Genomic DNA, 24,147 nt, shown 5'->3' with positions numbered 1-24,147 from the left:
CACATGACCCCAAAGGGACAGCCCCAGCACCAACAGCTCAGAGCCAGTTAAAACCCAGGATTCTTCACCAGAAGGCCAGGAAGTAAACTGAGGAACCATGGCCAGCTGGCTGAAGGGTCTTGAACAAGTCATTTACACTGCCCCAGTCTTCTTCCCCAACTGAACAGTTTCATGGAGTTGCTGGTGCAGTTAGGACAGGAAGGTTCGGGTGAGCAGAGTCCTTGAATTTGCAACACAGGTGCCAGCTTACTGGGACAGACTGCTGTGACCACAGTGTCTTTTTTGCTACTAAAACAGGTCTATTGGTAAGAGAAGTGGAGTGGTTTTTTTTTTAAAGGATTAAAATTGAAAAATGTCTGTTTGGGTATCAGAGCATCTGCAGCTCTCTTGCTAAGAGCTCCAACACTTGGGCTCCCTGTAGTCTGCCCAGTCCTTCTGCCGCCCCCAGGAGAGCTGGAGGAAGGTCAGGGCCTCTGTCTGGGAGCAGTCCACACTCTCATCTACTTTTTCCTTACATGGAAAACACCTTAAATTGTTTTTTCAAATTCTAACACTCCATAAACAAGTCAGCCACCAGTGACACAAGACAATCAAAAGACCTCAGCAACCAAAAATCTTTAACTTACAACTAATCCCCCGGCACAAAGGACATCTCCTACAACAGACCACCAAAAAACGGCTTCCTGTAAACAAACCACTGCTGGGCTTGTTAATCTAATTAAATCCTTATTTTGTTCTTTAACCACAAGCAGCTCACTTCGCACTGACTGCACTGGGGCGGAATTTCTATTTCCAAGAGACACAGAAATAATTCCTGTTGAAAGTGCCCCAAGTTAGGTGCCTGCAGGAGCCTGTGTCAGTGATGAGCCATGACTATAGGTCTGTCCCTCCTGCCTTCCTTTCACACACTGCCCACTTGCTCACAGAATGCTTACTGGCCTGTCATGCAAATCCAGGACTGGCTCGGCCCCGTTGCTGGGTTACAGCAAGAAGGCACAGGTAAATAGGTATGAAGTTAGGAACACGCCGGAAGGAATCTGTCAATCTGTCTGGAGGTGGCCATGGAAGGCTCTGACCGGTTAAGGGTGCCAGGCCAACTGTCCTGACTTCTCTCGCCTCTCCACTATTTAAGGATACTGATTCATTTTGGTTCACAAGCCCCAGCCCCAGGGACCCCCTCACAGTCCCAGGCAAATGGGGACAGCCAGGCACCCTTCCTTCATCCTGTCCCAGCTTCTCTACACAAGCAGGAATCCGCCCATAATACTAAGTCTGCCTGCCACGTAGGATGACCCAGACTCTCATCCTCTTCCATCTGTCCCCCACCCCCTACTTTCAACAGGCAATCATCTCCCCCAGATTCTTTTGTCCTGGAAGCATCATGGTCGCACAAACATCCCACAACGGAGAAAGGGTCATCACCTAGGCTGAGAAGAAGGTACGCGGACTTCAAGGAAACCACGGCCCTCTCTGCCAGCAACAGGACTCGACTCGGACAACACAGGGCAGGGGAAACTGCAAACGGCACACACACATCCAGTCTACCCTATTTCCTACTTATCTTATGCAAAGTTTGCCTGGCGCTTATTAATTCCAGCTCTCCCGCCACCATTTAATCTCTGCTTCCATTTCATTCTTAGAGGCCTGTGATTATTCTAATTCAGCATTTGGATGACTTCATTTCCGCTCAAGTACACCCAGGTCAACTTGGATAGAAAAGAAAGAGGAGGAGAAGAAAAATAATCAGCTAAAAGCTATTAAATATCAGCCGTGTGCCTCATGATTGCTTTTAAAGGCACTGGTGAGGTTAGCAACAGTCAGAGACACAACCCTTCTGCCTTTTCCTGCATATTAACATTTTTTTTCCTGAGGCTCCCACTATCACAGCTTCGAATGGAAGTACAGACTGGCAGCCCACTTGGAGCTAATTTGCAAACACCAAACCCGAGTATACACAGTGCTGTAAAGATGTAAGGGCAGTAAGAGGACAGAACTGGCCTTTCTATGGAGAGACTAATTCGAATCGGACCAAGAAAGAAGAAAGAAAAGCATACAGGACTCATGTAACAGGGTACCCCAACTGATGGGCGGGGGCCCGGCAGGAATCTCCATATCAATGTTCACTCCACCCCACAATGGAGCTCGAGTTCCATGCCAAGTCTAATGAACTGAGCTTTCTCTCTGGTAAGAACCACCCCTCGCACCCCCTGGCACAGGCCTGAGCCACGATTTCTGGGGCATTTTCAGTGGAGGGAGAGAAAGGCTTTCTTTCTCATGCTAACAACTCTATTGTCAATGACCTCTGCAGAGGACTCTGGGAAGGTGAGCCTGGAAGTGCTTTCTTGCTTCTCTGCACTGCCTCCCGCACCAGGCTCATTAACTCCTTTGTGCCCAAGGCTTCCCTCTTCCTGAACCAGCAGAAAAATGAAGGCTAAACCACACTGGGAAACACAGACACACAGCAAGGCCAGGGAGCTGGGGCCTTGTTCATCTACCTTCTAGGCAACCCAACTGGCATTCATTAGCATAACCTGCAAGTGTTCCAGCTTGCCACCCGGAAGGCAGCCTCTTTTTCTATCCGGAGACTTTAAAGCACTGTTAACAGGGCAATAATAACGTCTGAGGCCTTCGCCTCACGACAGCTGGCTGTATTTTATACACTAAAAGGGAAATGGGAAGTTTTCCTAAAGACTCACTATTTCAGGAGCCCCTTTGAGAAGCCACATGCTGAAGATTTAGGAGAGGTGAGGTTAGAGCACTCAGCCTGTTTCTGAGTCCAGGTGGGTGGGAGCAGAATTGCTCCAGGGAGGACATGTTCACAGGGAAAACACAAGGTTGTTTAGCGGGAGGGTTTACCTGTGAAGCCCCGGGATCCTGTTACCCCAGGGGAAAGCATGTTTGCTTGCTGCCACCTGGCTGGGGGGGGGGGGGGGGGGAGGAAAGCAGAGGAGGCCACATTCTCCCCCAACCAAAAAAAAAAAAAAATATTAAACCTCAACTCTTCCCACTGAGCAGCTCAGCCAGGGATCACAGGGCACACGCAGTCCCCACCCTGTGTGAGACACCTGTGAAGGGAGAGACAGACAAACCAGACACAATGAGTGACACCCAGAGCACTGCAGGCCTCGCTCTGGCCCTGCAGGGATGAACACTTCACAACAGAGGCCTTCAACACAGCTGGCCAAGAAGTGGGGAACAGCCCTTCCAGGTCCACCCCACAGTTGGAACCGAAGAGGGCCTTAGGGATAGGGAGATCATCCAGAGAGAGGTGGGGCAGGTGGTGGGTGAGGCCGGGGCCCACTGACCACTTCTCAGTCCCCACACCTGCACAGACCACTTAGGGAGGCATGCACCTCAAGGGGCTTAGTGTCCAGCAGCACACACAGGACTTCTGCTTTGCAGGCCTCCCTGCACAGCACACGGCTCACTTTGGGAAGGGAGCCATTTCTGCCTCCGGGTCACAGTCCACAGCCAGGAGTAGGGCAATTGGCTTATGTATTTTCTCACAAATCACTGGCCTTCCACATTTCAAAGGTTTTATAATATTTTCCTTCAGAGATCTTTCTCCTCCCACATGCGATACCAAAAGCAGGATCTGAGCAGCAGCTGTGGACATACCACAGTCATACCTGTACCTGAAACCTGCAGCTAGCAAACAACAGGTATCAAATACTTGCTCAGAGCATAAGCCCTGCTGAGCACCCTCCCCTCTCCCACACCTCCACAGAATAAATGAGATCTCATCCTCATGGTACGAAGAAGCCAACTTATTCTTGTTTTCCATTTTTTAGTTTTTCCAAAACGTCTCCAAGCACCACTCTCTGGAGTTCAAGTTCACTTTGATAGGCGCACACATGGCCCGACTCCAACACCAAGGGTGCCCAGAGCCTGGCACAGCCCCAAGAGCTGTGATTTTCCAGGGGTTTCTTTGGAGGACTCTTCCTTCCACCCACCCCACTGAGAGACCGGCACAGGAAGGGGTTAAACCCCTCTTGTCCAACTGCAAACTCGGGCACTGGCCCAGAAGGGACATGGGAACCAGGGCAAGCCAGTGATAAAGGCGGATTGTAGCAGCCCACTGAATTGGAAATGACTTGTAGGCCTAATGAAACAGAACTTTGGCAGTAAAACAGAATGAAAGGAATGAGACAATAAAAGACAGGAACAAAGGGTGCAGAGTCGGTTCAGCTTAGCAAAATAAGCTCACTTTGTTGTTGGGAAAAGCCAAAGCCGATTAGGATAAACCAATGACTAAGCATAAGTCTTCCAAACTAATTACACAGTTCACCATGTGAAGTATAATTGGAAGCCTCCACACGCGGGCTGCGCGCTTTCGCGGGAGTTCTATAAAGTGAGACTCACCCAGCCAGCCCCGCACCGGGCAGCCCTATCATGGTGGGGAACAGCTGAAAGGTACGGAACAGCTCCATCCAGGATGAAGTCGAGAATTCATTAAGTTTAAAGGCCTTTTTTGATCTCCAAAATCCTATAAGTGAGAATTTAAGAGACCGGGTACTCGAAGGAGGGGCCTACAGGGGAGAAGGAGAAGGAGGAAACCCGTGGACGTGGAGTTCCTTTGATCTGGTGCATTTTAATTACCAAGCTGCACTCTTCCGGGGGGCTTTGCAGGCAGAACCGTGGTGAACAGGGCAATCCATCGTCTGGGTGTATCTCAGCCATCACTTACCTGCCATTTTCTAGAACAGTCTAGATACATCACTCCTGGCTGGATGAAGTCATGCGCACAGATAACGTCCAGTAAGAAACCCAAGGCAGCAAAATAAATTACTGAATATCAGCGTTTTTGACAAATGAACGAAACTGGTTCCCTCTGAGGAGGCGGCTGGTTCTTGGCAAAGTGAGAGGCAGAGTTTTATACATGGTGAAAGGGGCAAGGTGCAGGTCGCACAGAAGCAAGCGACCCTCCAGGTTCAGCCCAGCAGAGGCTATTTGATCTCGGACAACATCATCTTTCTGGCCATCAGCTGCATCACGGACCCAACAGATCTGCTGCCTACATAACATGCCACTCTCAAGAAGCACATCCGAAAATGGAGTAAAGCATTAGCCTCGGGCACACGTCACTCTCTCCATCAACACAAACTGTCCTCACTGTAACGTCTGAGCCTCACAACTCTGAGTTTCACAGATTTAGATCTAGCACGTGCAGCAGGGAGATGAAAATACTGTAGGGTTTTTCTGGGTTTTACTCATAGGCTAAAGACTCCAGCTTATAAATAGTGGCCTTTTCCAAATAAAGAATCCCTACACTGTTTGTGCATCACAAAGTCCAGAAATAAACATGAACATGGTTAAGACTGTCTTGCTGATTATAGACCATGCTCACTACTACTGAGAATGCATTGCTTTGGGTGTAGTCTACAGACACCCAGATTATCATTATCTATTTATCTGTTTTCTACATGACAACCTTTCAAGCTTAAAACTAACCTTAGGAGTAATTCAGTGCAGGCGTCAACTCTGGCTTACATAAAGTTTTATTGAAACACAACCAGAGGCATCTGCTTACAAGTTGGCGATGGCTGCTTTTGCACTACAGCAGCAGATGCAAGTGCCAGTAACAGGTACTAGGGGGTTTGCAAAGCCACAAATATTTAAAGAGTTGTCTAACCCCTTCCCTCAGAAGAGAAACTGAGGCCAGCAAAGAACTTGTCAAAGTGTCACGGCTTGGGGGGGTGGGGGGTGTCAGTCCACTGTCAGCCTAGCAGGTCGGGATTACCTTTGCCTTTATTCTCCTCCAAGGACAGCCCAGACAGCTGCCTAGAGGTGAGGCGGTCCATCGAAGTCAGCAGAGGCCTGCAATGATGGCCCTGCCTCATGATCTCATCTTGAGCATAAGGATCATGTAAGTACCTGTGTTATTTAAGGCTTTCAGTGGGGGTGCACACTGTGGCCATTTGGGACAGCCACATCCCATGTCAGAGTCCCTGGTTTGAGTCCTGACTGCTCCACTTCTGATCCAGCTTCCTGCTAACACTCCTGGGAAGGCAGTGGATCATGGCCTACATGCTTGGGTTCCTGTCAAACACACAGGGTCCCTGAATGGCATTCTGGGCTCATGGCTCCGGCCTGGCCCAGGCCTGGCTGTTGTGGGCATTTGGGAAGTGAATCAGTGGATGGAAGGCTCTCTGTCTCACCCTGAATAAATAAATAATTCTTTAAAGAAAAAATAGAACTCTCAGGGTGTCACTCGGTGCCCACTCTGCTGCAGTCATGACGTATTTATGCTCCCACAACTCAGCCCCGATAGCTATGTTCTCCATCCTGACTGCTACCTGGGATAAGCAGCAGAAGCCACTTGTCGCTCCCCCTCTTCGTGGAGGAACGACACAAGACCCTGCGCTGTTCTTTTGTCTGCTCGGCCCTCCCCGGGTTTGCTGCTGGTTCTTCCCGGGTTGGCTACTGTCCCTTCCACCTCCGTGGAAGGGCGGTTCCCCCTGGCCGCTTTCCCCACTTCCGCAGGGGAGCGGCACACCGCCGGCCGGCTCTCTCGGGGGCTGCACAGGTGTTCCCCTTAGATGTTCTCGGTGCATGCCGTCTCTCTCCTCCTTTATAGTCCTCCTCCGCCAATCTCAACTCGGCTGCCCACACGCCGAGTACGCTGCTCTCCTCCAATCAGGAGCAAGTCCTACAGCTTGTCAAGTTGGTGAGAGGCAGCTGGGTAGAAGCTGTTTACTCCTCTCCCAGCGCCATATTGTGGGAGAGCAGATGCATAGAATAAGTCTTAATTCCAGTAACTTAGTCCAGTCCGGATTGCTCCCCACACCACTGCCAACTCAGGCAGGATGGGAAGCAGGAAAGGGGACAGAGGACATCGAGGGACATCTGAAAAAACGATGGCACACCCTGCAGGGAGCCCAGGGAAGGTGCAAAGTTCTAGTTTGAGAAGCAGGAAGGAGAGGATGAGCTCTGTTTTCCATCAGCCTCACCTGGGTGACCACTGGTGAAACTCAGCGCCCTGCCCTTCCATGTCCACCTCCCTCCCATATCTGCTGTGCAGGGTGGAAGAAGGTGATGTGCATCCAGGTCTCCAGCACTGGCCCTGAGCACACTGAAGGTCACTACCATCTATCTGCTCTTTACACCCTCCCCACCGTAAGTCCATCCTGAGGGCTGAGCAGCAGTTGGAACAAGATGCAGAGTTCAGGTTCTGTTACAGACAAGCCTGGAGTGGGAGTCTGCATCCAGCTCTCCCCCTCAGGGGGCCATGGCCAGGAATCAAAGAGAGAGCCCATTTAACAACCCACACCATGGGCAACACCACTCCCCCCAGAGAAGAACTAAGACAATATAAGTCAAAGGCCTGGCCCAGTAGCCAACACCGTAAATGATAAAATCTGCAACTGGCTTGAAGACAGCCCCAAACAACTTTACATATGTGTGCATATGTGAGTATACTTTTATGCAAGTGTGTGTAAGTATGCTTCGTGTGTGTGCATGTGAGTATACTTCTGGAATATTAGTATATTTTGGTGTTGGTATGCTTCATGTGTTCATATACGTCATGTATATGAGTAAACTTCATGCATATTCTGATACCTGCTGTAAGTATACTTTGTGTGTGTTAGTATATATTCATTAATGTGGGAGTACACTTCAAGTATGTAATAGTATATTTAATGTATGTGAGAGTATATTTCATGTATGCAAACACACTTCATGCACTAGCATACTTCATGCATATATGAGTATACTTCCTAAGTATACTCTGTATGAGAGTCTATTTCATGCATGTAAAAGTATACTTTATGTTTCATGTGAGTATATTTTGCTCCCCTACTCTGAACATTCCAGATTCCAATGAATTAGACCAGAATGCTAAAAGGGAATGGATCCTTCCCACTGAGCTACAAATGGGACACCAATTGCCAGCCCAAAAAGAAGCCGGCCATTCTGCAGGCAGACCAGACAACACATTACACAGCATACGGTTGAAATAAGCCACACAGGCATGAGCAGAGATCGCCAGGGTTCTGACACATTCAAAGCCTCCTCAGTCCTTTCACAAAGCACTTGCTAAGTTTACCGGTCCTGCCGGCATCCACTAACGTCATGGCAGAATGAACCGGGCAGCCCAAGAATGGACGAGTGCCATGCCAGGGAAGACGGTCTATGACCACTTCCTGTACAAAAGGCCAACTGTTTTCATGGCAGGGATGGTGGCCACTGTGGTCAAGGCCCAAGCATCCAGAGTATCTTACTGCTGACAGTGCTGGCTCACTGTCCTGGGTCACAACTACCAGTGTTCATGAAGAACAGAGAACAAAAAGAGAAAGAAGAAGAAAGAGAGAGAGAAACACAAGGTTGGAGGCACAGAGAGATGTGCTGTGCATTGGCAAGCGTGAGCCTGTTTGGAATATTCTAACAGCCCAGCTGGGCAGCGTCAACTTCCCCAATACCCACAGACAGGCCCAGGAGATTCCAGGGCAGGTTAGGGCCAGCAAGAGGAAATCCCACCTCAGGCTTGCAAACACCACCCCTGGACTTGTTTTGTAGGCAGAAAGAGAGCCAAGCAGGCTCACCCTCCAGAGCTTTCCATGCTGCAGGCTGGACTTGTCGCATTGCATTATTTCCAATCCCTCTCCCCAGGCAGGGTGGGGGCAGTGTGCTCTAAATCGGTCTTGAAGGGGGAAGCACACGTGGTCAACAACACACTAAGGTATACTTTAGAACCTGCTAGAATGCATCAGCCCCCACCTGGCAATGCCAGGAAAGGCCATGGGGGAAGGTACCTTTCAAAACTGACCTGGAAGGGTCGCTCGGTGACCTCTGAGTGCAGGGCCAGGCTGGAGGACACTGGCTTCTCTTTGTTGCATGGTCTCCCATCCATGCAGAAATTCATTAACACCAAAGACAGAGAGAAATCTCCATTCTGAGGCTAAATAAAGGTCACGGCCATCTTCCCAGAGAGTAGCTCGCAAACAGACACACCTGAGCACAGAGGCCTAGCTGTCCATTGCCCTGGGCGAACTGATGGAAAGCACAGAGCCTTCGGGCTGGCCAACTCGCAGCAGTGTGATTGTACCACCCACGACAAGCAGGAAAGTCACTGCGGGGGCAGGGAATGAGTGAGGTTGCTTAGGGCAGGTGCCATGTTTTCTCAGGATGGCTGGGCTGCTCTGCCACATCAGCTGTTCAGCAGGGAAGATGGAGGCCTATACAGAAGGGAACAGACCCGCACCGGGGCCTTAGGACAACACCCACAACTACTCAAAGATGTAGCTCAGCCACTCACTTGCCAGCACCTGCTCCTGCCATTTCCCCAAGACCAGAGGAACAAGACCACACAGAAGCCAGCAAGGGTCAGCCCCCCAGGGCAACAGGGCCATCCAGGGGAAAGAACCCACTCAACTCCCCCACCAGCCAGACCACAGTTATACATTCCATCTGTCTATCCGTCTCTGCCTGTCACACACACCTCTTCTCCACCACTGTCTCCTGGCTGATGTGGGGACTCGTGTAGGTCCCGCCTCTTCTAGCAACACAGTCCAGGAGATGATTCCCCTGCTGTGTCACAGACTCTCAGGTCAGGAACGCAGACAGGTGCAGTCCCTGCATCTTCCCAAAGCCTCCTTGGGCACTTGACAGGGTAGGGTTCAGCTGCCAAGGACCTTGGGGAGCCCCATCTCCGCGGGCATGTTCCAGAAAGGCACAGGACCCGGAAGCCCAGCGCCAACCCACAGGCCTCCAGCAGCTTCTACGGGAGCTGCTGCCCTGTGAGTCACAGCCCAGCGTGCCTCCCCAGCTCTGCCCCTGCCAGCTCCTAGCCCAGCGCCCCACGTGGCCAGCAAATGCCAGCAGCACTGCACTGAAAGGCCACTCTGTCTGCTGCCGCAGCCACCCAGGGCACCACGCCGACTACAAGCCAGACTCCCAGCCCGACTCCTGCCGAGTTTCACTTAAATCATGACGGCCAACTTCAAGGACGTGTTTCTGAAGGACGCGGCTGTGGCTGAGGCAGAGGCCACAGCAGCAGCCAAGTTGGAGGTCCCTTCTGGGTATGCGATCCGACCTCACGCCATGCTTACCTTTCCAAACTGCTCAAAATATTGCTTGACATCTTCCACAACAGTGTTCGCAGATAATCCGCCTACAAATATCTTCTTTGTTCTTGTGACCATCTGCAAGAAGGGACAAGAGAAGGGCATGGGTTAACCGCATTATTCGGAGCTGTGTTTGCAAAACTATGGAAACAAGCCACACCCCACACTTTTCTGGGCAAGGTCAGGCCCATCCAAGACGCATGGAGCAGGCCCTGTGCTTGTGGAAGGACTCCGGAAACCAGGGCTCTGCCCATCCTGCAATGCCACCAGCAGGATGGCCTTTAGGGCCTCTGTGGCTGTAGCCCAGAGCTTCGCTGGGATGCAGTAGTAGCAAATGACCTTCAAGCTGGTTTGACCCTCAGAGACGCAAACAAAACAGAACATGCCTAAAATCTGCTGTGCAGAAAATATCCACAAAACCCATCAAAAGAGACGCACAGGTAATTCACAACCACGTGTGTACCATCTACACGGGGCTCCTCCAGGAGCTGGCAAATGTCTCCAGACAGGACGGGAAGCGACATCACACCCAGGAACCCCTCTGCGAGCTCTGCTCTCCACCCTCCAACCCCCATCTTCACCTGATCCACACCCTAGTCGTGCTCAGCTAATCTCCACACTGTGCTTTGGTTCATGTAGCCTTTCTGGGAATGGCCCCCTACCCTCTGATCTTCCCACGGTCAGCTGTAACCATGGTCCCACAGCCTTCTCTAAAGCTCAGCAGACGGAGCTGTTGACTGTCCCCAACAAGGACAGCTCCTCCCTTTCTGAAATCTCCCCGGTCCTCCTCTCCCCACTCTCCATGTCCGTCGGCTGTACGACTTCCTTCTCCAGACGCTCAGCTCCTGATTCCTCTTAGATTCCTCCCCACCACAACCCCAAGCACAGGCTGAGGCATGCTCAAGCCCATGTGAGCGAGCGCTGTGATACACGCAAAAGTAAGCACATGTAACTCCATTTCAGAGTGCTCCCCACCCCCTACCAGTCCTAGAGCAAAAGGAGAAGGAAATTAAATAATATAAACTGTTCAGGGGTCAACGTTGTGGCACAGCGGGTTAAGTCACTGCCACAATGCCAGCATCCCATATCGGAGAGCTGGTTCCAGTTCTGGCTGCTCCCGTTCCTATCCAGCTCCCCGCCAATGTGCCTGGGAAGGCAGAAGAGGTTCCCAAGTACTTGGGCCCTTGCCACCCATGTGGGAGTGCCAGAGTGAGTTCTGGGTTCTTAGCTCTAGCCTGGCCCAGCCCCAGCCATTGTGGTCATTAGTGGAGTGAACCAATAGATGGAAGAGTCCCTCCCCTCCATCTCTGCCTGTCAAGTAAGTAAATACTTGAACTAATTAAAAAAATGTAGGGGGGCCAGAGTTGTGGCATAGCAGGTGGGGCCACTGCTTGAGACACCAGTATCCTATTTGGGAGCTGGTTTGAGCCCCAGCTGTTCCACTTCTGATCCAGCTCCTTGCTGGTGTGCCTGGGAGAGCAGCAGAGAATGGTCCAGCTGCTTGGGCCCTTGCACCTACATGGGAAACCTGAATGAAGCTCCAACTCCCATCGTTGTGGGCATTTGTGGAGTGAACCAGTGGATGATTCTGTCTCTTGTGCTCTCTCTCTGTAACTCTGCCTTTCAAATAAATGAATAAATCTTTTTTAAACAATAATGAAAGTGTTCAAAAAAGGAGTCAAAAAATCTTACATGGAGGAGCCAAAAGTTAAGGAAATAAACTTCATTCTGGAGACTTGGTATGAGCAATATGTCAGGGTATTTTGGTTTCAATGTCCAAGTAAAAGCTTGAGACATTCAGTGGGTGCTAGACCTCACCAGTTTGGCCACAGAGACGAAACACACGATGTCCCGCGGCTCTAGCGTGTCCCGATGCAGGATGCCTCGGTTTAGGGACCACGGCTGCCCGGATCGCTTCCTCACTGAGCCTCTGCACACATTTCCCAAGTGACTAAATGAACCCAGCCACCCCCAACGGACAGCCTCAGCTGAGCGACACCAGGGTGGCAGAGGTGACCAGCAGGAGTCTGAAAGGCACAGGACACCTGGCATCTGTGTCTAATGTCTAGCTCTGGGTGTGACCCTGGATGGGACTCACACCCTCTGTTCTTCATCTTCTCCTCTGCACTGCAAGGAGCTGGACCAGAGCTCCCAAACAAATCCGCGAGTGTGCTGGCCGTGATGGCCGTGATGGTGAGAGGCTTCCCAGAGCTCATGCCTGAGCTTGGCAGCTCCCATCAGGGCCATGTCACCAGAGCACACAGGCTGACCCCAAACTGGAACATCCTTGTAACGGTCTTTCTACTCTAAGAGACATCATCCTGGTGACTGCACACTGCCTGCCACTGTCTTCCATTGCCTCTGAGAGCCATACGGAGATTTGCTCATGTGTTTAAAGCTGTGGTTTACTTTTTCTCATCTCTTTTCAGATGAATGGAGGATTAGATGATATACACGAGGACACTCCCTGAAGATCCCATCAGTGTCCATATCTGTGAAGCGCCAAGGACCTCTCGTTAACCAGGGCACCTTACTCTTGCTTCTTGCCACCCAGCTCCCTCTCCCACACTCCTGACAGCTCCCTTGTGTAACAAGGTTCACAGGAACAGTAAAACTCCATCGAGTCTTCTCTAGATCTAAACCTCTCCCTGCACTCAGCAACTGCCAAATGTTACTAATGTAACCTTCTTAATGTATTCATTCAACAGACACATTAAGTGCTAGGTGCTACAGCTTACATTCTAATAGAATGTGGAGTTTAATATGCTATAAAACGGAGATATAATAATTAGCCCAACACACAAGGTTCCTATTAGGGATAAATTAAATGGCATATGTCAAAGTGTCTAGTGGAGTACCGTGTAGACAATAAATGGCCACTGTAACTGAATCCAAAGTCAGCTCCTAAATTCATCCTTCAAGTTCAGAATAAACGTGGGATAGAATACATTCTATAAAAAGTTGAAATATCAACTCCTATTGTGCCATTCTCTGCCACTACAATGTCAAAAACACTTTTCTACATCCCTCGGTGATTTCAGATGGGGCAAAGACTCCCAATAGCTTCATTTTAGAGTTTTCATTCCTTTTTTATGTTTTACCCCAGCCAAGTAATGAAATATCTATAAAGAAACACTAACGTGATCTGCAAACATGCACTAGTGGAATTTTCAACTTAAAGAAACTCTGGAGAGGCATCCTAAACAGGGAACCCCATGGTCTCATTGACGCGTTGTTCAGAGGCAGGTGGGTACAGCGCAGCCCTTATCTCTGTGCCAAACGCTCCTGTGGACCCTGAGAAGTCAACGCCCACCGTGTTTTCTCTCCCAGTACAGAAGTCAACAGGATGTTTATTCCCCAGTAACAGGCTAAATGAAAAGGGCACTTCCTAACACCTTTCACTCTTGCCTCATAGTCATAAACATGCCTAGGGAGAGCCCTAAAGACAGAGGCAGACACCAGCCATAAATCTACTCAGTCCCAAAAAAGCCTTTAAAACACTTTTTTTTTTCTCAGCAGGATGAGAAATACCAGGCCCCAGGCTGTGCACCAAAGTGCTGGAGTTGCTACAACATCCTGTGCAGGACCAGCTGGCTTGCGTGATGAAGCCCACTCTTCCTCATGGCACTACAGTGAGGCTGGCTTTCTCAGAGCCTTCCACATGCAAGAATCCCAGAGGGCAGCTGGGCAACACTGCTCACCCATGTCTCAGCTTCTGGAGACGAGCACGGTGACCCCTCTCACCAGGGGTGCACGCACTCGGGGAGGGGGAGTGGTCTGCTTTGGCCAAAAAGACTGTGGACTGCTGGAGGGTTTGCATTCTAGTGAGGACTGCAGGACGCAGAGGACCCTAGAGTCGCACAGCCTTCTCTTCTTATCCCTTCCATCTGCATGGCTGGGGAGGAGCCAGAAAAGGACACAGGCGGGTGTACAGCCTCTCAGTGGAGCTAAATGAAGAGCTTCAATTGCTCATCAGTACTAGACAAGGTTCGCGTGCACATGTGTGTGTCTGCACGTGCACATGTGGATGTGTGTACGTGTCCCAGGTAACTCCAGTCCCACTTTTCAGTCTTGGCTTCTCATTGCTGCAGGTACCATCCAGCACTCTAGGTGCTTTAACCTTCTTCCAGCCTTAGAAAGAGTAAGCACCTGCCCCTATACACCTTTGCATTATAAAAAGTCCTCTCCACCCACCAGTGAAGAGAGCCATTTCTGTTTTCATCCTCTGTTAGGTCCTCTTGGTAACTGCTTCCTATCCCCAGTCTTCACATTGGTACAGGGCCCTACCCACTGCAGTACAGGAAAGCTGGCAGCTGCACCCCAGAGGCTCAGAGGGCCCCAGTACATCCAGAACCAGAAAGAACCATCTACATATCCCCAGACAGAGCTCACACCAAAATCCATGAAGGAAGTGATCTGTCACGTGAGTTCTTCCCCTCATCAGACGCCAGATCCCTACTCCAGGGGCCTGTGCCAGTTGGGACAACCCCTCCCAGCAGATGGCCCTCTGAGGCTGAGGGTATCACCCTGGGAAATGACGTGTGTGGGTGTGCATACTCCTGGCCGTGTGTACCTAAAATTCAAGTATCACTGCTGTGGAGCTTTGCATCTAGACCCGTAATTTAACTAAAGACCACTGCTCTCCACACACCCCTTGGCTCCACAAAGAAAACCCCAGCACCCATGCCAGTTCAGAAAATTGCTGTTTACACACACAAACTGGCCAAAGCCAGCAGCTAACTAGAGCTGCAAAGCACACTCCGCCTTCCTGCCTCGAACCAGACAGCTGGCTCTTTTATGAAACTCTAAAAAGTTCCCTTTTAAAAAATGTGCTTCCATCTGAAATAGTCAGAGTAGGGCCAGTATTTATATTTTTATAAAATAGGATAAGGCAAACAGGGTGTTTGTGTGTGTGCCTGTGTGTGTTGAAAGCAGAGCAGGGAGAGAGGAGTTCAGAAAACAAATTATTTTTTAAAAGATCCTGAAAGGAAAAACTTAGCTCCAACAGCACTGGCCCAAAGATAGTAGTTATTACCACAAGTATGTGTATGTGTGTGTGTGTGGTTGGGGGTAGAATGAAAAACCATGTGAATATTTCTTAATCCTGACAAATACGTGGTGAGGCAGGAAATGGCTCTGGAGAGAACAAAATGGGTATGAGAGGGGTCCAGGGAAATCCAATCAACTTTTGCTATGATCATGCTCCTGAAACATTCTAAGTCACCTTAAGGAAAAGATCTGTGTCAGGTTCGCTGCCCAGGAACATGGGCTGGTTTACAGGTGCACTCTCACCTGCAGAGAGCCCAGGGAAGATGCTGCAACGCTACCACTGGCTGGGACCCCGCAGCCTTTCAGTCCATGCTGCCTACCATGCAGATGAAAAATCAAGTCCCATTGAGATGACCTGTGTGCCAATGAAAGGCAAGGTGAGTAGTCAGGCAGACAGTGTCCTTGGGACCCATTCATTACACCGAAAACAATCAAGCAAGCATCACTGATGAACAAAAGCACTCAGCAGATTCAGAATCTGGGATGAATCCCAGGGCATTTTCCACCATGCACTTTCCCCCTTGTTATTCTGCACTGCAGAATTCAGCCCCAAGCCTTATATGGCAAAGATACCAACTGCAGCCCCACAACTTCCCACATCCAGGGTTCCATTTCCTGGGACGTTTCTTCCAAAGGACATATCCTCTGAAGTCCTCATCTCTCCCAGGATTTTTTCCCTTCCTTTCCCACAACAGGAAACAGCCACTGTTACTACCACCAGCACTGTCACCATCACCACCACTACTGATCCCTTCATCACATCTGAATCCAGTATGCAAAATCAGAATGTTGATCAGATACTGGGAATCTTCTCCCAATGTTTCTAGGATCAAATATGGAAAAGGCACTGTGGTGCACTGAACACAGTCCTCCTCAATCCCAGGCCCACTAAGATTCTCAGAGGGAGATCTGATTTGAAAACAGGGTCTCGTAAAAAAAAAAACTATTTATTTATTTGAAAGGCAGAGTTATAGACAGAGAGGGAGAGAGGGAGAGAGGGAAAGAGAGAGAGAGAGAGAGAGAGAGAGAGAGAGAGAGAGAATCTTCCACCTGCTAGTTCACTGCCCAGATGGTCACAATGGCCAGGGCTGGGTCAGGCTGAAGCCAGGAGCCAGGAGTTTCATCTACATCTCTCACGTGGGTGCAGGGGCCCAAGGACTTGGGCCATCTTCTGCTGCTCTTCCTAGGCCATCAGCAGGGAGCTGGATTGGAAATGGAGCAGCCAGGACACAAACCAGTGCCCATATGGGATGGGTGTCACAGGCAGCAGCTTTACCAGTTGTGCCACAGCTCCTGCCCCATGGAAATAAACAGTATCTTTACTTATTAATTACTTAAGGATCTTGAAAGGAAGCCATACTAGATGCGGGGTGGGACCTACAGCCAGCAACTGGCGTCCTTTAAGACACAAAGAAGGGGCTATGGGAAGATGGAAGCAGAGCTTGGGCTGATGCGTCCACAGTCCAAGGAGGACCAAGGATTGCTGGCACTGGGGAGAGGCCTGGGGAGAGGCATGTGTCAGTTCCTCCTGCAGAGGCTCTCAAAGGAGCCAGCACTGCCGCCATCAGAGGCATGCCTGTTACGTAAGCTCCCAGGTACAGGGACTTGTCACAGCAGCCCGAGGAACTGCTGAGTGGACCACAGGATTCGAGCACTACCTTGCTCTCACTCGCAAATAAAAACATTTTTTAAAATTCTTGCCCTTTCCACTGACACCGTTCATTTGTGCTGGTGTTTAAAATCTTCCTCTCAACAGAAAGACGGGGAAAGGCGAGAAGTGGGGGCATGGTGAGGAACCAGTCTGACCTCTTCTTTTTCAATTTTGAAGGAAAGACACAAAAACAACAGGCCAGATTTTGCTGGTGGGAATGTAAGAGTCCAGCTTCTTTAGAAAAGTCGAGCAGTTCCTCAGTTACCATTTACCCAGCAATGCCACATACAGAGGTATGTACCCAGGAGAAAGTCAAGCATACTTCTACCAAAACTTCCACCCAAATGTTCACAGCAGCACTGCTCATCACAGCCAAAAAGTGGAACCACGCAAAATCCACCACACCTGAATGATTAAACACCATATGGTAGAACCATGGGGCAGAATACTAGGCAGCCATAAAAATGAATGAAATGCTGTCTCTTGCTACAACATGGATGAACTGTGAAAACAGCATGCTAAGTGAAAGATGCCAGTCACAAAAGACCACCTATTACATAGCTCCATTTATATAAAAGCCCATGGTAAGGAAATCTATAGAGATAGAAGGCACAAAGGCACTTCTAAAAGTTCATGGGAAAAAGGAATTAAAAGATAAGTTTTAATACAAAACAGGTCCAGAATCCATGCTGAGTTAATTTCATAATATGCATCTTTTTCTTTTTAATATTTATTTATTTGAAAGGCAGAGTTATAGAGAGGTAGAGGCAGAGAGAGAGAGAGAATCTTCCATCCACTGGTTCACTCCCTAGATGGCCACAACAGCCAGACCTGGGCCAATCCTAAACCAGGATCCTGGAGCTTCTTCCAGATCTCCCACATGGGCGCACGGACCCAAGGACTTGGGCCATCTTCTACTGCTTTCGCAGGCCATAGCAGAGAGTTGGATGATAAGTGCAGCAGTTAGTTTTGAACAGCACCCATACAGGAACCTGGCACTGCAGGCAGCAGCTTTACCTGGTACACCACAGCGGCAGCCCCATAATATGCATTTTCCATTAACTTTTTGAAAACTCTGCAGACAGTAGTTGCCTACTGGGGGTGGTGATGGCTAAAAGGTATGTGGTTTCTTCTTGCGGTGATAAAAATGTTAAAATTGACTGCGGCAATGGGTGCACATATCTGAATATAATAGAACCCACTGAATTATACATTTAAGTGTGTAACTGAGATATGCATCTAGCACAGTAGCTAAGATGTTGGCTGAGATTTCACCATCTTATATCGGAGCCTAGGTTCAAGTCCCAGATCCTGGGGCCGGCGCTGTGGCGCAGCAGGTTAATGCCCTGGCCTGAAGCGCCAGCATCCCTTATGGGTGCCAGTTAAAGACCCGGCTGCTCCACTTCTGATCTAGCTCTCTGCTGTGGCCTGGGAAAGCAGTAGAAGATGACACAAGTCCTTGGGCCCCTGAGACCGTGTGGGAGACCCAGAAGAACTTCCTGGCTCCTGGTTTCGGATCGGTGCAGTTCTGGCCATTGTGGCCAATTGGAGAGAGAACCATCGGATGGAAGACCTTTCTCCCTCTCTCTGCCTCTCCTCTCTCTGTGTAACTCTGACTTTCAAGTAAAATAAAAAAAATCCCAGCTCCGATTCTGTTTCTAGTCTCCTGCTAATCTGCACCTTGGGAGGCAGCATGTGATGACTCAAGTACTTGGATCTCTGCCATCCGCATGGGAGATCTGGGTTGAGTTCCTGATTCCTGGAGTTGGCTTGGCCCAGGCCTGGCTATTATAGGCATTAGGGGAATGAAACACTGGATGGAACACCTCTGTGTGTCTGTTTCTGTCTCTGCCTTTCAAATAAACAGAAGATAAATACTTTTTAAAAATAAATAGATAATTATAAGGTATTTGAATTATACTTCAATTAAACTATCTCCTTCCTCCTCCCCTCCCCACACACTCTAAAATACAGACAGGCTAGAGAGATCCCTAGGCCAAGTTTATGAATGAGACCAGGGCTCAGAATTATCCCAAACACCCAAGAAAGTACATCCTCTCTGCTGCTCCCTCTGCTGACCCCATGTGTTCCAAGTCACCCATAGCTGCCCACTGGGAAAGGGTGTAACAATCTTTTATGTTGCCAATCGCAGAGCTCAACTTTGGAGGAACTGACAACAAAAAACCTCAAAGGTTTCTCTGAGCTCTTCCTCCCAGCCTATAGCTATCATCTAGGGAGCACTAGGGTTCAGGTTCTAATTTGGCATTCCCTCTAAACAGCTTTAAAATTAGGAGGGAAAAAAATAGCCATCATCTATGTGGAGCTGGGCTGTAATTTACACACAATTACACGACACAGGTATTAACACTACCTCTGATTAAAACAACAATTCACCTATGGGAGAAGGTAATCTTGTGATGACGTTGTCAGGAGGCCTGGGCAGGGAGCACAGGCCCCTCCTCACTCAGCCCTCTGCCTGGCTCCCTCCCAGACTCATTTTAAAAATGCTCCTTCCTCTTACCCTTGGGCAGGAAGCTGCAGCCGCACGGTGACCTGTCCACAGATCAGTATCAGAGAGTAATATGCTAGACAGTAGCACTGATTCCTATCGGGGGCTTGCGGGGCGGTGGGAGGGGCTGGTAAGAGAAAAAGGTACAGAGATGAGCACTGCCTCGCAAGGCACAGGAAATTAAGGATGGTGACGTCCGCGTCAGCAGAGGCTGAGCGAGGGGGCTGGCTGCTGTCAGGGCTGCCCTGAGTCCACAGGTGGTTTACCTGTCACTCCATCCTTCCTGGGGCCCCTGACCCGCCAGTGCTCGCCACACGATCAGCTGGACTCACCGCGGGGAAGGCCCCAAGACTTGACCTGTGTTCAAATGACAACCAATACCTCAAGATGGTGGTATTAGGCAAAATTAAATTCCTCAATCTGTGAGGAAGCTGAGCAAGTCTGCAGACAGAAGAGAAGCTTCCATGGCTGCTGCTTGACAGGCTGAGAAAGATGGGCAAAGAAAGAGGCAGATAGGGTACTGGGGCTGGGACCTGTCACTCCATAGTGAGAGCCCAATGTGCCCCTGGGGGAACTCCTCTGACAAAGCACAGGATGACCCACGGCAACAGAGAGGACCCTGGAAACAGCGACATGGACAGTTCTGGGGTCCCTGGCTACAGCACAGAAGTGTCAAGAGAAGAGAAGTGATCCGAACCAAACAGTTCTAAGTTTAAATTATCTGATACTTGTCCACTAGTTTTTTTCCAGCCTATCTGTATACACTAAGACATGCTAAATAACTGAATCAGGTTAAATAGATAAGGTCAGTTCAAGTCTGAGCCTCACTCTCCCCTTGCTTTCCTAAGATTGATTGATTGATTTGAAAGTCAGAGGGACAGAGAGGGAGAGACAGAGACATCTTCCATCTACTGGTTCTCTGCCCAAATGGCCATGATGATTGGGGCTGGGTCAGGCCAAAGCCAGGATTCAGGAGCTCAAGCACTTGGGCCATCTTCCACTGCTTTCCCAGGTACAGTAGCAGGGAGCTAGATCAGAAGTGGAGCAGCTGGGACTCGAATTGGCAGTGTTGCAGGTGGTAGCTTAACCTGCTGTGCCACAATGCTGGTCTCTGCTCTCCCCTTCTATAATTGCACATAATACCCTGGCCTAACTAACATGGACAGATAATGCCTGTGACAGGGCAACTGAGAAGACTGTACATCCTCTAACAGACACCAAGTCTCTCCAACAAGACACCACCCTCCAGAGACACCAAGGAAACCCAGTCCCCGAGCCTAAGTCCTGAAGTACACAGCTTCCTCGGGGCCTCTCCCTCTGGCTCCAGCTCTTCTCACCAGAAGCCAGTCCAAGCACAGGCAGTGACACCAGCCATGGTGATAAGTTCAGAACTTGCCACCACCCAATGGCGCTTGTCACCAAACATTTCAGGTTGTCTGGGTAACAACTACCAGAGGACAGGTTTCTACCCTGAAGTTCAAAGTTCCTTGGACCCAGAAGTAGAGCCCTACTCCTTTACCCACTACCTTACAGGGCCCCAGTCCTTCCCTCAACAACAGTTTAGGGACCGTCAAGGGCCGGGCTGAGATGCCAGGCTGGGGAGAAGTCAGGTGAAGCCATGCTGGTCAGGAGCTTCCGAGGGTACCACTGTCTCCCACGGAAGACTGCTCAAGGCGGGGATTCTGGAACCCACCCTTCCCATGAGCGGGGAGCCACCTACAAGAGCGAGGCCTATTCCCATCAGCAGCAATCTGACCTGCTCTTCTGGGTAGAGGGAGAACAAAACCATTGCTGGTACGCAGGCTCTCGAGTCAAGGTGTCCCAGCCCCCAAACCCTCCAGCTGATTTCAGGAGAAGAACGGCAGCCTTAACCCTTAGCCTTGATTACCTTCATTACCATATTTCAGACGTGCAGGCAATCAGTTCCTGATGAGCAGGTTTCACTTAATCCACACGGTGTGGAGAGGCTGCGAGGCGCTGACGCTCTCACAGTGCAGGGCTGCTCAGCCCTGGTGCAGAGCGGCTTGGCCTTGAGGATGCCTAGAACCCACTGATGCCCAGGCCCCAGCCTGGGGATCCTCATGTCATCGCTCCACAGTGAGGTCCAGCAGCAGGATTTTTCCAACACTCCCCAGAAGATTCTGATGTGCAGCCAGAGCTCTCCAGGCAGCTGCTTCTGCCAGGGGGCCCCAACAACAGCAAGGCTGCCCTTTCTGAGCATGAGGGGACAAAAGGCGGAAGGCGGCAGATGGAGTCTAGGGTCTCCCAGGGATGGCAGCCTTGAGCCCCAGCACAGCCCCCACCCATGTCATGGAGCTGCTGTGACCATCCCAAGAGATGAGGACGTTACTGCACCAGCACACAGTAGGTGCTCCAGAAACACGTGCTGAATCCCAGCAGAGCAAGAATGATGACCAAGGGGGTAAGAGCAAGTCACAATCATTCACTTCTTCTCTCTTCAAACATGTTTTGAGGACCTACTATATGCCAAGCATGATGCTAGGCTCAGTGGATGTAAAGTCACAGACCTTATCTCTGCTCCAACAACACTCAATGTCAAGGGAAAACTGTGTTGTCTGTAGCATCATAGAGTTTTAGGGGTACAGGGCTAGGCAAGACCTGTGGTGTGAAGCTCAGCAGCGGTTAGAGAGGAGAGAAAGGGGAAAAGGTCTCCCTCTGAGGTCTGCTAGTGGTTCCAGAAGACAGCAGTAAAGGGGCTATGGAATACATGGAGCAGAGCCGGCCAGGCTGAACAAGGAGGGCCCTGTAGGTCAGGCCAGGGAGGCAGGGCTCAAACAGAAGCAACTTTTAACCTGCTTGATAGGAAAAAACAGGGCCATTGAGCATGGGGAAGGTGGGAAGCCTGGGTTATTTTAATGCTTCGATGTTGGCCAGGAGACGTGGGCAAAAAAAAGAAAGGGATGGACTGATAGGAAGATCTCTGGACGTCAGTCCTCATGACCAGCCTGTGACCTGGGGTCAGCTCTTCTGTCCACATCTCCTGCTCTGCCATGCTACTCTCCCAGAAACAGGCAGTGGTGGGAGGGAAGGTAGAGGCAGGGCAGCGAGGGGAGGCAGAAAGTGAGATAAGCACATGGCACCCTTTGCACAATGGTCTTGGGAAACACACTTGGCCATCTGTTAGGTCATAAATAGTGCCTGTCAAGGAAAGCAAGACATGCACACACACCCTCCCCCACCCCAGCCAGGTTGTGCCGATCTGATCCTTTCCTCCCCCTACAAGTAACTTCCCTTCAAGGAAATGGGGAGACTCAAAGAACTGTTTGTGGTAAGAGAAGCCAAAATCATGAGCAAGTCTCTCTGCTTTTGAACGAATGGCTCACCTCCTCAAAATATGGGAGGTGATTTTTCTAAACCCAGGAGGGCCTTGGAAGCTGCAAAGAATACCAGATCTGACACTTTTCAGATGGGAAGGTTGGATTCCAATCTCAGCACCCCAGGCAGGCTGAGTGATACAGTAGAAAGCAGAGGATCTTGAGAAATCCTGTGCTGCCATGTGTCTACTACGTGACTAAAGCACCTGAATACCTCTCAACTCCAGTTTCTTCCTCTACAAAACTGGATTAAAAGAGCTAGCACATGAAATATGCCTGGCACGGGGTTGGAACAAGAGACACCCACTAAGCGACTCTTCTCTCTCCCAGCTACCTTCCTACCCTGCCAGTGACTTCACCTCTGTTCTCTGTCTGTGAATAGGGATCAAACCATCCCTGCCTGCATCACAGAGCACACAAAGAAGGAAAGGCACTTGGAAGAGGCACAAAGCACACTCTGGACATGTAACAACTAATTATTATCAATTCTATTGCACTTGGATTTTTGTGGACACCACCCTGAGCCAGGCCACCTCCAGCAACAGCTCTTGGCAAATGTGGCATTCTAGGGACTAAAGATGCTTTAGGAAAACAAAGGCTGTCTCCATGCAAGGCTGCATCTTTATCTGCTATAACCTCAGCTGCTCCTTACCCTCAAAAGAATAGATGGCTGCACATTACGAAGGCCATTCTGTGTGAGAGATAAAGCTGCCCATGCCACAGAGGTAATATTTCTCTGCTACACCAACATCCTAATCCATCCACGCTCACTTCGTGCCAGGAACATATTTCTATAAATCTTCACATAAAAGAAAACTTTATTTTCCAGTGGGATAAACAGAAGAGAAAAGGCAACAACAGACACAGAAAAAAAAAATCACCAATCAAACCTCGGCCTGCCAGGAACTTTACTAAATGTGCAGTGTTACAGATGTTTTATAGCCACAATGTCTGTTCTATTTAAAACACTTGCACTCGGCCAACCAAACAGTGAAAAAGAGAAAAGGGAAAGCTACGTTCCCCCATGCGCCCCACCTGGCTAACTGGTCTGGCCTGGCTGTTTATTGAGGCAAAGAGGCAACAGGGGACCAGTAGCTGTCGGCCAGAACATGGCAGGCTCATTTTGTAGCTGACTCTGGAGGGCCGTCAAATCACACACAGCCCGGCCAACAGCACGTGGCTCTCTCTGCGGGGCACTTCTGCCTGGAAGACCTGGGGCTTCTACAGGGAAATCTCCCCACACCTGACAGGAGAGGAATCAAATCTAGTTCTCTTCCCAAAAGGAAGAAAAATCCGCCTGGTTAAACCTCATTTGTACAAGCAGTACTCATTCACTCCCTCTACAAGCATCTGTTGAGTGTCTGCTACATACATGGGACTGCTACATACAAGGAACGCAGAGGCCCATCAGCTGCAGTCAGGATGCTCCCACTCTACCCAGAGAGAAAGTTCCATGAGGCAGGAGAGCCATGGTTTCTTCCAGATGGAAGTTAAGGAACTTTGTCAGTTTTGTTTAGCCCTGTATTCTTAGCTCCTAAA

The 24,147-nt window shown here is 49.9% G+C and overlaps 1 protein-coding gene across 38 annotated transcripts in view; it reads right to left on the bottom strand.

Moving 5' to 3' along the window:
- Positions 1-24,147, bottom strand: part of MSI2 (musashi RNA binding protein 2) — a 398,378-nt gene that overhangs the window by 243,617 nt on the left and 130,614 nt on the right. For all 38 annotated transcript variants that reach the window (XR_016224418.1, XR_016224415.1, XR_016224417.1 and 35 more), the window contains exon 6: positions 10,050-10,142. Coding sequence is in view for 34 of the 38 variants with exons in the window: in XM_089318616.1 (XP_089174742.1) it covers positions 10,050-10,142 (93 nt within the window). In the remaining 4 variants the exon portion in view is untranslated. The remainder of the gene's footprint in view (positions 1-10,049; positions 10,143-24,147) is intronic.

This window comes from Oryctolagus cuniculus, chromosome 17 (genome assembly GCF_051225735.1).
Source record: "Oryctolagus cuniculus isolate XC-2025 breed Fujian yellow rabbit chromosome 17, ASM5122573v1, whole genome shotgun sequence".
Lineage (NCBI taxonomy): Eukaryota > Metazoa > Chordata > Mammalia > Lagomorpha > Leporidae > Oryctolagus > Oryctolagus cuniculus.
Note: the sequence above shows the minus strand (reverse complement) of the source record. Positions and strands in the feature narration are given on the sequence as shown.